We start from the raw sequence: 13,272 nt of genomic DNA, 5'->3' as shown, positions 1-13,272 counted from the left end.
GGCCAATAAACTGCAAGTATTTAATATTTCTTTTAATTTTGTTTTATACGTTTATTTGCCGGCAATGTACACACATGTAAAGATAGTAATGACTCTCTATCAGTCTGTCAAGACCTTCAGTCGTCATTCACCCATGAGCTTTCTGATTTGTAGAACTGTGAACATTTTCAAACTGAAAAATCACAACAATATTTTGTCGATTTTTCAATCATTCGTGTGGATGAATGCTGTTGGTTTTGGTGATAAACAACCAGTGCCACCTTGATGTTGACATTTGAGGTTTAAAGTTTTATATTATTCATTTAATTATATATATATTCAATTATATTGACTGATGGATGGAATGCCATTGAATTTGGTAACCACACATTAACTGTAATACCTGGTAATTTCTTGACTTCCAGTGAAATCATCCGGTCAAAATTTGATTTTTCACAAAATGTTGCCTCATGATGGAATATCTGCAACACTGGACAATCCCATAAGCCTTAACTATATTCTGTGTTCTGGACTTATTTGGCAAATTATAATGCTAAGACATTTATCAAAAATGTGAACATGATCATAAACATATCAACATAAAAAACAAATTGTAATGCTATTTTGTGCATTTTTGCATGCTGATATTTTCATTTAGCTGAAAGACTTTTCGAAATCCATTGCAAATAGTTGCAGTATCATTCACATTGCTCAAAAGAGTTGTTGTGGGTATCTTGATTAATTGTGGGTGTTTAAACCAATCAGGGTGCCGTGTCCCATTCTCTTCAGAGGCCAGGTGCATTTGCACATTGTTAGATTGCCAGTATTGTTTGGACTTGCCAGGTAGTAAGAGAGAACCCCTCAAAAGGGTCTGTTTGAACACCTTTTGTATCAATTAGAATATTTGTCGAATAAATAGGGAGCACTGCTGTGCGTCCCCTAGTGAGTAACAAGCACATTGTGCTATGTGGGCTCAAATATTTCTATTTAGATAATGCACCCTTCAAAATAAAATTGCTAGGCTACTGACGTTTGTGCTAACAATGTGCCAGACCAAACATCATTCTAAGATCAGGACACCCCTGGGAGCTCAAAGGGACGCAAGTGTATTTGCTTCTAAAACAACACGGCTGCTGAATGGGAAAATGTGGACAGGGGGACAATTGCATCAGTGTCAAATTCACTTGCAGGACGTTATGCATTAATATATCATGATAAAACAGTTGTTGAATTCATTATATATGTCACAATTAAAAAGCTCTTGTAATATTTTAGATGAATCACACAATAAAAATATTTTGTCCTGCCTCCTACTCTCAGCATGAGCAAATATAAGGTATATTGTGGTAAGAAATAATTATATATATATATATATATACAGTATATGTTCCTTACAGAGTTTCATTTTTGATTGTTGTTGACAGAAAAAAAAAGAGTGTTCAGTGTGATATTCCTAAATGGCTGTGAGCTGACAGGGTTTTCCTTTAGGACCTGATCTCGCTCTTTCTTTCGTCTCCCTTCCATCTTTCTGTCCCCTCAATTGCCCGTCTCTCATGCTCTCTCCCCTGGGCTGGACACTTTGTCCTTGCGCTTTCTGACTCCTCCTCCTCATCCTCCTCCTCGTCCTCCTCGTCCTCCTCCTCCTCTCTGCCTGGGCCCAGTGTGAGTGATAAATTATTCGTGGGCCATGCTCTGAGGGCCCAGGGCTGCTCATTCCTGCACACAGAGGACTAGCATTGATCCGGCCTGTGGTTCAACTTAATTGGAAACCCAGTTACACAAGCTACAGACATACTCCCACACACACAAACACGCAGTGCCTATACACACAAACACACAAACACACACACATGTGCACCTCCAGACATGCGATCCATACATGCATACGTGCATGAATATTACAAATGCCCACATAATTACACAACACTCACATATTCATTAAAGTGATACCGAATTCACATCTGCCCAGTATTAGCTTATGTATGTTTTATGAATTAACATTGCACACATTCAAACTGCAGTATATAACACAGTATTATGCACACATGTTCCTTAAGCACAGTCACAAAGATCCAACTGAACACACATACTCTCTCTCTCACACACACACACACACACACACACACACACACACACACACTTTATAGTCACTAAGCCTGCATTCTAAGCAGCACTAAAGAGGAGTAACAGTCCACAGTGGAGCAATATGGAGGCCCAGGGTTATCGATTGGACTGAGACACTGACTATCATACAGCTAATAGATTACATCAGACACATCGGAGCAGCCCAGTCAATGAGGCCTGATCCTATTAACTGGGGATTTGTAAACAGTTGTGTGCTCACTGTGACGGCTGCTGTGCTGCTTTGTGAGCCTTGGCGAGGGGATGAAGGCTGTGAGGCTCTGGAGGAGGCTCATATATTGTTCCACTCTGCCCCTGCAGCTCAGATGTGTTATTTGTGCGTGTGCTTGACAACATGCTTTTATTTTGTCGTTTTAACACTGGTGTTAGCTCCCTCTGCAGTTCCTTGTGTTGCCGTTTATCCTTCAGAGGAAAACCCTGACAGAGGGACGCAGTCTTTGACAATATGATTCATTAGGCTTTGTTAAATTGTTTAGTTTTCATGTTATTCATTCATAGTTTATTCTTATTATCTGTTATTAACGACCACAGGAAATAATCTATATATTTTTTATAAACAACTCTGCAGTTTAACACCCTGAGAAAGTTTTAATCCCCTTGTTTTTCAATATGTGCACCATTGCCTGCTCAGTTGAGTTGAAGATACTCAAGCATCGGCAGTGCTGTCGCTTACCGGCGCCATTACCTCTTTGAAAAATGGTTTGCCACTGAAGCGCAATCCTGGGATAGGCTGGGCTTGGAAGGATCCGCCCTATCTTTTCGTTTCTCAGGGATGAAAGTACGCATTTGTCAGCCACTTTTGAAGGAGTCCAGCTGTGCCGCTCTGACACAATCTGCCTTTGAAGGCAACCTTATGTCACAAAATGTCCTCCTCACCCATTATGCATGTGAAGGAATGCAGCTGTGCAACTTTGTTGTACGACCAGAGGCTGAACCTGAAATTGTTATACTTTCTTTAGATTCATGCTTTACATTATTATTCATTTCAATTTTATTTGTGTTGCGACGAATCATAAATTACGTTATCTCAAGGTACTTGACTTATTAAGGTCGATCCCACAATGAGCAGCACTTTGGCGCACGTGAAGTGAAATAAGTCCCTCATTAACTTGAGAAAACCACTGCCAGAACCAACGTGAGCGGCCATCTGCCTCGACCGGTTGGGGTGAGCAGAAAAACTGTGGACGAGAGGAGAGAAAAAAGAGAGAGGGTTGGGAGAGGATGAGAGAGCGGAGCGAGAGGCTACGAATAATTGTCTCACTGTCATATTATTGGAGCACTTTATATTGAAGTATACAGTGAAACCATGTACATGGCACATCTTGCTGCAGATGTTGACAATATAAACTGTGTGTAATTTTATTATTTAAAAGTATGTGTAACAGTTAACATTACCAGGTCGGTTATATTGTATTTATTTGTATTAGCAAACAAAACACGAAAAAGAGAATATCAAGCAATGCTGGAAACCATAGAATTTGAATACTGAGAACAAGCTTATATTAATCATATGTGATGTGTCTAGAATATTTAGGGGAATATTAATTCAATACTGCAGACAGTAAATGACAAGAAAGTGTCTTATGTTATGTCTAATGTTATTTCATAAATAATGGCTTTGAGCTTTTATTGCATCAAAACCACCAAGAAGAGAAACAAATGTTCAAGCATTGATAAAGTGCAAAGAAAAATATTGTGTTACCTATAAGTGAACGATCCCCCACACATTAACAGCTCAGTTCATCTTAAGTCCAATACGTCTGAATTTGCAGCACTCTGGTAGACGCTGGTCGGGAGTTTTTCGGATCCATTTTGTGGCTTAAAACCTGTTCACATCATTTCAGGGGCTGTGTGGCAAAGTGAAGTGAAAACCCTGAAGCAGAGAGAGGGACGGCAGTTAACTGAGTTCTCGGCCAAGTGTGTTTTAAAGAGCAAAATGACTTTTCCAAAATATATACTGTAGATCTGTGTCGCGGACTGCTAGGAGAGAGAAAAGCCCTCGGTTCAATAATTAATTCCCGAGTCGAGGGTTTTGGAGAGCCGCTGATTGGGCTGATTTTTTTTTATTCTGTTATGATACAAAGGAGGCCGTTTGAAGTAATTTGTCCCAGAGAGAGCGGCTTGGAATACCATACATGCTTTGATTTAGCAAAGCAAATTTAATTTTGTTTGCTTTATGCAAACCAGCCGGGGCCGCGGGGCTTTCTCTGATTCCACCAGAGGGGTGATGGTGGTGGTGGTGCTGCTGCTGCTGCTGCTGATGATGATGATGGAGGTGGGGGAGTGCACACAACAGAATCACGCTGCTGCCGCTAATGTATAATACAGAACGCACACTCGTACACACAGACACACACAGTGAGCAGCAACAGTTCAAAAGTACAAAGCCTATCCCCTCCCTACACACACTCCGATCCCTTTGAAATCAAAGCTTAAAATAATTGTTTGTGTGTTGTGTTTTGCTTCATTCTATCTGTCTATTATTAGTGTTACTGGTATTATTCCTATCATGTTGTTTTAGCTGCCTGCTCTCGCTGCTTGCCGGGGTTTTGTTTTATGCTGCTAATGAAAGCTTCTCTCCTCACTTTTTGTTCTGCTTCGTTTTTTCCAATACGTGGATGGAATAAATCTGTTTATATCTTTGCCTCATATTTCCTGAGATGTCTAACACCCAAAAGCACCGTAATGAAAAGGCCACTTGTGATTTTTTTTCTTTACATCTTTATGCTAATGTTTGCCATACAGAAGGAAGATATAGCTCAGCGTGACTGAAGAGAAATGCGGAATGAATTGCAGTCATGTCATTAGTGATAGGGGAAATTAGCTTTAACTGTGTGGTACACCTTTAATCACCTTTTGTTTTGCTCCTGTAGTGGAGAGGAGACTATGTGAGTACAGATGGCACAGAGGCAGACAGTGTAGGCATTTTTTCACAGAAGTAGAAAAAAGCTGTTCAGAATGGGTGGCCACGCGGTTTTCTTAGACTCCATTCAAGTCATTTTCTTAGGGAACAATAATGAGTGGATAAAGCAGAAAAACCCAATTTCCTTTATGCTTTTTATATCCAGTAAAAGCCCTCGTTGACGACCCTTTGGTCTTTTGTTACAGAAAACTGAGCTAATATCCTCCAGCTCTCGGCGCAGTTTAAAGGTCTTAATTGGATTCCATTAGTATATTGCTTGACATGACACTTGAGTCCGCTCTATTAGAATTCCCCTGCCTGGGATTAAAAAGAAGACTTTTTCTACATCCCACTCTCTAGGCCCTTTTGTTGAAGTCTCAAATATTCTTTGTTGGATTCACAATTTTTCAGTGACACCATTATTAAAACCTTAAGCTTGACTTAAACAGGTGCTTTTATGTCTAGAGGACCTGCTGTAAAAGGTATGGCCGTGTCTCAGCTCAGCAGTTTATGTATCAATAAACCTTAGCATTAATACAGTATAAGCTTTACATGCAGGGCTGAGAGAATGTAAGCCCCATAAAACAGTCTTCCAGCCACTTTCTGCACAAAACGGGAGCTTGTGTTGAGCTCTCGGCAGGTCTCTTCTCAGAGTATCACACAGAGTTGAAGTGTTTCCTCTGGTTTCAGTTGGTGTAGAGCAGGGGCAGAAGGAAGGATGCGTTTGATGATATTCTGTTTTATGTCCCTTGCCCCAGTCCTGAGCTGACGTGGAGGGATGTTCAGCATCTGATCGCCAGGACAGCAAAGATCCCCGACCCCGAAGAGCCCGGCTGGAACATCAACGCAGCAGGATACCATGTTCACCATAGGTACTGTGACACATCTGTGCCCTTTCTGCCCACTATTTAAATGAGGCTCACATGAAAACAGATTGGTGTATTCATAAATCAAACCTTAACATGAGTAGTCTTGTTCCTTTAAGCCACTATGTGTGGCTGAAAAACCTTATTGACCTGTTGCTATGGCCTTCTCAGCAGCATGTGCCTGTCAAGTTTACTTTGGTCTCTTTGGAGCAATAATACTCAGAGTCACTCACGTCTGGTAAATATAATACTTTGTTACTGTGAGGTTTGGGCTACCAGCAAAGCTTTCAGGGATTTACTGAACCCATCTGAGAAATTGGCAGCTACATAACCCCTGTATAACCATAACTAAACCTGCTAGCTGTTTCCCATGTTATCATTATTTGTGCTTAGGTGAGCTAACAAGCCGGTGAGTACATGATATGAGAATGTTTTTCTATATCATATAACTCTCTCACTATGCTTTTCAAAATTATTCTAGTTGTTGATCCAAATGTGAAATGTAAGATTACAGTAATTATCCCTATGTGAAATCTACCTTGGATAATTTCAGCTCCAATAAATAGCCTATGTGGCTGAGGGTTAGAGTGGTCGTCCTCCAACCTGAAGGTCAGCAGTTCGATCCCAAGTCTGACCCATCTGCATGCCTTGGGCAAGATGCTGAACCCTGAATGGCCCCCCATAGAATAACAAAGTGCTGCGAATAGATGCACTGTATGAATGTGTGTGTGAATGGGTGAATGTAGAACTGTACTGTAAAGTGCTTTGAGTGGTCATCAAGACTAGAAAAGCGCTATATAAATACAAAGCCATTTACCATTACTGCCAGTGGACCAATTGGTTTATTAAAGGTTTTGTTTAGTGTGGGACCATTTCCTAAAAGGAGAAGTTCCCTAAGCAATAAATATACTGTAAGTTCTTGGCAGCTTGAATGGAACAAAATAAAGGTGTACATTTAGAACATGTTTCTTAATAGCTTCATTATCTGTCCGTATAGATTTTATCCATAGGAGGATATTAATGATTGAATAGTTTACATTTCTACAGTGTATGGCGATGCAGTAGATGTGGTTGTAAAATGTATGATTACTGTAATTATCCCTATATCATCTCTAGCTGGGATAATTTCAACCACATTAAATAGCCTATTTGAACCACCTCAAGCTCCCCCACATAATTTTTAGTTAAAATAGTTAAATTACTTTGTTCAATTAATATTTTTACAATAAAATGAGCTCAAATTACTTTAGAGTAATGGATGTATGCATAAAGCTGAAGGAATAAAGCACTACCCATGAGTTCACTCAAGTAAAACGATCTGTGACGATCAGGCATCGTCCACCTCACTACTGTGATTTATTTGGGTGCACACACACACACACAGGCACACAACACTTAAAGGTGCACAAACCTACACACTCTCGCCTAATATAAAGCGCTTCAACCACAAAAAGCAGCAGTCTGTTTTATGACAGTTGAGACAGGTGATCTTGTCCAGGGAGGAGTGTCATTGTAATCCTCTAATGTTATTATCACACCCACAGCATGTCTGAGGGTCTGTACCTGCTCTGATTTATACAGACTGAGGCTGGAGGAAATGGAGCTTCTCTCGCTCCCACTGTATGAAGCATGATTCAGAGAGAGAGAGAGAGAGAGAGAGAGAGAGAGAGAGAGAGAGAGAGAGAGAGAGAGTCCTGTGCTCCTCCAGACATCGTATAAACGCTTTTACAATGCGTTTACAATGTCAGCCAGGCGATGACATATTGGTAATCAGTCATGGCGTTTGTGATGTTTTACCTCTGCTCTCTGTCTCACTCACCTTAACATTTCCTTCCTTCATCCTGGCTCTGACTCTCTGTCCTCACTTCTGTTTGTACTTTCTTCTCCCTCGTCCTTCCTCTCCCCTTGTTTTTCCTCTGTATTATTCCCTCTCGCTGCCTTCCCATTTCTCTCCTCCATCCCCTCTTTCGCAGCATGCCGTGTCATAAAATAGATTGTAATTACTGTGTTGCTGTGAGAAGAATGGATTAATTAAAATATAATGATGCCGATCACACCAGCGGGCGTCTGTTGAAATCTGTCCATTTAGGGGCTGTGGCAGAGGACTTGTAATGCCCTGATCATACTGCGCCGGCCACGCTAATTATGAAGAATGGTATATTGCATGTGCGAGGACGGATGGACTAGACAGTGCAATGAGCACAGGGTCACTTACCATCAATGAGGTTGTTACAATACGTTAAAGATTAGATATGATATCTGTAATAAGAGGATCCTTGTTTAAGGAAATTGAAGATAACACTGAATGCTTAGGTTGGGGTTACTGAAGAAGAGAACAAAAGGGCACCTCAATAAAGACAGATACAAGAATACTGGTGTAAAACATAGACTACTTTGTTTGTGGCTTGTTTTATAAGATGATAGTAAATATTTCCTGGAAAGTGGACGTTTTTCTACACCCTCTTGCCAGTAAACACAATAGTGTGTTAAAGGTCTTGTTTTGTGTGGGTATATTTCTTAAAAGGAGCGGTTCCCTTAGTAATAAATGTAAGTTTCTGGCAGCTTGTTTGAAAATATTGAAAACTTAACCTGATCAGTGACAGTCAAAAGAGACTCTAACAAGTTACACTTTATCAGAGTGAAAAACACATTATCGTGTTGATTAATTATTACATTTAATAAATTAAGTGATTATTTGAATTAAATTATCACAAATGGAGGCAAAAATAAAGTGAACACTTAAAATCTTGAGTTAGTAACAGAACAGATGTTTTCACAATAGAATTGAAATTAAGTTATATAAGTAAAAGTGTTTTTCATTATGCTCAACAGGACTTGTTCTTGTTACCCTGGATTAGTTTAATAACAGTGTGTTATATTTTCTAATTATACATAATTCTTGATCTGAAAATTGGAAGTAGGTGCGAAAGTAGCAGAAAAATTAAATAATGAAGCAAAAGTATCTTGTTCAGTACATAAGGAAATGTAGTGTTCCTTTACTATCAGCAGGTAGCATTATTCTATCTAGAGTATACAGACATTACATATACAATGCTGAAAACAAAGCAATCCAGATTTTGTATAGACTTATTAAACCAACTATTATTACACTACACAGTCTGGCAGAAAAAGAAAAAATAACTCAAACAGGGTTAATAGGTGGGGGACTATTTCCAGCTGAGGATTAACATACAGTCTCCAGCAAGGTTATTAATTGTGTGTGGGATTGACACTAAATGCCTGACAAAGTAATTAGTCTTTAAAAGTTACATGGTCTCTGTTTAAAAGTAAAAACTCAATGGAGATGTTGATTATAACTTTTGAAAAACGCTTCACTGGGGAGGTGTGGATTGAGGACAGGTGGTTGCGGAGAGAGCAGCAACTGCATGGCTTTGTAAAAGCTGCAGGAAAAAATTGTTGCCTTATAGATCTTGGGAGTGAGTTGTTTACGTGAGTGTGCATGTATGTATTGACGTGTGCGTGCATATATGTGAATGTGGGTGTGTGTGTCCTGGGATTTAAGAGGTTGTTGGGTGGGTGGAAGGGGTCGCCCGCATCCCAGAGTTCCCATCTGTTTGACCTCTCCATATAGTCTTGAGCTTTAGAAAACTCTGATGTTGTGGTGCGACCTCACCCGCTATACCCCTCCATCCTCTGCTCCCACCACTGTGACGACAATAAACATGTCAGCCACCACACGCCAGAGCAATCTGCAATCAGATTTACTGTGCATGAAATATGGTGGTGCTTTTATTGGCGCAAAGCCTTGTCAGTCATAATTTATAGGTTGTTGCCAACGCCGGCTGTGATGTCAGCGAGCTCCCAGCACCCTCAGGAGAATCAAAAGGGGGAGAGAGCGGAATCAATAGGGGTGAGGAGTGGTGGTTGAGTGGGGGATAAAGATATGAGGACAGAAAATGTGTGTGTGTGAGAGAGAGGAAGGGAGTGAGGGAGAAAAGGTATTGGAGACGTGAGGGAAAGGGGGGGGGGGGGGGGGGAATAACACGCATCCATCCTGTTCCTCTCTGTGGTAAGTTTATCAGGTTGAGGGAGTGAAAGTGTCAGTTTTTTCCAGGGCCTGTACAAATGCATCTCTTCCTCTCCTCTCCTCTCCTCTCCTCTCCTCTCCTCTCCTGCAGCATTGCTCTGCACCCTTTGAACACTGACACCTATTGATCACATGGTCGACAGAGGGGGGGGAAAAAGAAAAAAATTATCTGCGATTCACATCTCCACTTGAAGCCTCTCTAACCCAGAAATAGAAAGTGGAGAGTCTGATGTTAGTGGCTTTGCACCAGAGGGATGACGTACGGAGAAGAAGCAGAACGTCCAAACAGGCTTAATTTCATTTAATCTCCTCTGATAGCATAGGTGAAACTACAGTAATTATCCTGTGGGAGATTTAGATAGAAAATAACAGCGTTGGAATAGATCAAAGAAACACTGCCCTCGCTGCAAAGACAAAGTGAATATCAAGGAGAATGCATGAGTGGTGAAATGGTATCTTCAAAAAAACTGGTTTGGCATTGAAAAATTAGATAAGATTCAATCCCTCTTTTGAAAAATGATCCTGCGTTCACAGAGAACTATTAGAATGTTTACATTTGCTGCATTTTGCTCCATATCAAAATAATTAATTGCCTCCGTTTTCAAATTAAAAGTACATTACAACACAATTAAGGATGCAAATGAGCCTGGGCCTGTCGCGAGGAGCCAGGAAAAGTGAAAGAGTGACTTTGTTGATGTATGAGTGTTTGTGTATTTTTTTGTGTAGTAGGTGTGTAGCAATGGATCATTATGCATTAGTGTGTATGTGTGTTTGAATACAGCAAAAATGGTGCTGTTGTTGAGGAGAAAGAATCAGTGTTGCTGTGTTGAAATAACATCAGCGCAGGGAAATAAATCAGAGCTCTGCAGTAATAAACAGAAGAGTAATTAGGTCATTTTCTCTCAGTAACTGATCGACCAGAGGAGCAGATACTATGTTATTCCTATTGTGTTAAAGGCTTCTGTCTGGGTTTAAAAAAAACATCCAGCGTATACACAACACGCACTCCTACACACTTCTCTATCTGTGCCTCTTCCAGAGGCTCTGACCTCCATCAAGCCACTTCCATGAAAAATGTCTACATTGCTCTAGAAACCGGGGACAGTAAAACATAATTTTGTCATAACCTTCCCTCTTTGGAGGGAAAACAGATATAAAAGTATATAGCCTGTGGTTTACTGCAAGTCCCCCTCACCCAGCCTGGCAGCAGCACGCAGGGCTGATGAATGCCGGGCGTCGGCCGACTTTTAATTGCTCGTAAATTTTTGATCCAGGGAAACCGCCACGTTCTCCTTGTCCCCGAGCGACATGGGTGACTCAGGAGGGAATAAAAAGAGCCACGGTGAGGAACACAGAGGGGATAGGAGGTGCAGATAGAGAGGATACCGAGCGCCATACTAACACGAGCCACATCATCAGGTGCTCCACAGCACAACATAGGAGAGTGTGTGTGTGTGAGTGTGTTTAAGTGTGTATGTGTGTGTAAGTGGGTGTGTGTCTCTTATCAGGAGGGTCCTGTCACTATGAAACACTTCTGATATGATGGATGTTCCTTTCTGAGTACAGACACATCACCCACTAACAAAAATACCTTCCGTGACAAGATCTTATTTTGTCTCAATATAAATAACACAATATTTGTTGAAGTGGCAAATCGTCTTCTTATGCATGTTCTCAATTCATCCACTGATTTGTCATTGACTGCCAATGAGTAGATAGATGCAACAGTTTTAATGTCAAACATCCAAAATGTGAACCTTGTCTCTTAGAAATTACATTTGTAAACCACCAATAAGCTAAATATTTCGTATGCAATGTAATGTGTTCCAGATTGCATTTTTTTAATCAGTGTAATGAGTTAATTTTCTTAATTACCGACACGCAACATTCTGATGCCAAACAAACAAACATTCTAACTGACAGCATATTTCATTAACTTTTTTCTAGCCTCATAGCAACTAAAGCCCTGTGACCCCAGGTTTCAAGTACTCTGTGCTTTGCACTAATCCATTCACCAAAAACCAGCTACAATACCAGTACAACACAGTGCAGTACAGTATAGTGCAGTATAAAAACGCACTGTACATAGCACATGGTCTGCTAAATACTTTTCCAGAGGCTGCACACATTTGTATGTGAAGGAGAAAATTACTTGGATACAAGAAAATACAAAAATGAGTTATGGCTCTGTGATACACAGAGTCTGGTAGAGCGGGACTTCTCTGGCGCAGGTGACCTTGAACTCCTTCACCACACTGCTGAATAGAAGCTGAAGCTTGGTGTCCTGACCATGAAAGATTAGCAGTGGCCAGAGCAGTCAAGGTAGGAATCTGTGTTGGTAAATCCAGGCCTTGAGTTTGCCGGGGAGCCCTGAATTGTCCACAGTAGAAAGCCAGGTTTGGAGGTCTGCACTGGTTACTTGCCAAGCAAGTAAGTGTTAAAAATTTAACACAGAAATGATATTGTATTTTATGTAGATTCCTTAAAATATCTCTGCCCCTCATTTTCAATGTTTCAATGAGTTCTCTGCAGAATTCAGTTAAAAAGACGCAGGGTTCTCTTGCACTGGTGCGCATGCCTTGTACATAACTCTATAACATAAACTATAATTCAAGTAGTATATTTTATGAATGTGTGAGCTGATGATAAATGGCTGTATGTCAAAATAATGTTTCACAGTTTAAGATTTGTCTTGTGCTAGCCACTGTGTTGGTGTGTAATAAGCTTTAATTGTAATGGATGTAGTGTTCAGGACAAATTTCTCTGATCATATTTCAGCTTTTCCCTGCAACATGCAGCACTAGCACCACAACAGCATACCACCTTGGGTTTTGTGTTTTATTTTAAACTGAATTCCCTGTTTTGATCCTCCATTAAAAAAGTGAGTGGCTGAGGACACTAGCAAAACCACAAGCGAGAGTGAAAATACGCTGATGAAAAAACTAATCTAACTTTTAAAAGTTGCAGCCCTAATTCAGTCTGAACTCACGTACAGAGTATAAGAGCATGCTAGCGGTCTCTGCAGGCTGTGCAGAGTCTTACTGACCTAACCTGACCTCTAACAAGGCAACTAACTAACAGTGAAACTGGAAGCAGCACTAACATGCCGCTCTAGTATCAGCACATGAAGAACCCCTAGTTGGTGACTTCTATTATGTTCCTGCAAGGGTATGTAGTAACGTAAGGATTGTGCAGCTATATGCTACTGACAGCCCTTTAATTTCATCTACTTTGTACTCCTTTACGCCACATCAAGCACATCCTGTGGCGGCAGAAATGAGAGAACATCTATCTGAAAGGAAGAAGGGGGTAAATAAATAAGGTCCAGTTGCCTG

The 13,272-nt window shown here is 40.6% G+C and overlaps 1 protein-coding gene across 1 annotated transcript in view; it reads left to right on the top strand.

Annotated features, from left to right (window-relative positions):
• The window catches only part of LOC128450082 (furin-like protease kpc-1), a 161,698-nt gene that overhangs the window by 103,986 nt on the left and 44,440 nt on the right, over window positions 1-13,272 (top strand). Inside the window, exon 13 of the mRNA XM_053433529.1 lies at window positions 5,782-5,895. Within this exon, the coding sequence (XP_053289504.1) occupies window positions 5,782-5,895 (114 nt within the window). The remainder of the gene's footprint in view (window positions 1-5,781; window positions 5,896-13,272) is intronic.

Source organism: Pleuronectes platessa, chromosome 10 (genome assembly GCF_947347685.1).
Source record: "Pleuronectes platessa chromosome 10, fPlePla1.1, whole genome shotgun sequence".
NCBI lineage: Eukaryota > Metazoa > Chordata > Actinopteri > Pleuronectiformes > Pleuronectidae > Pleuronectes > Pleuronectes platessa.
The sequence above is the reverse complement of the archived record's forward strand: the minus strand, read 5'-3'. Positions and strand labels throughout refer to the sequence as shown.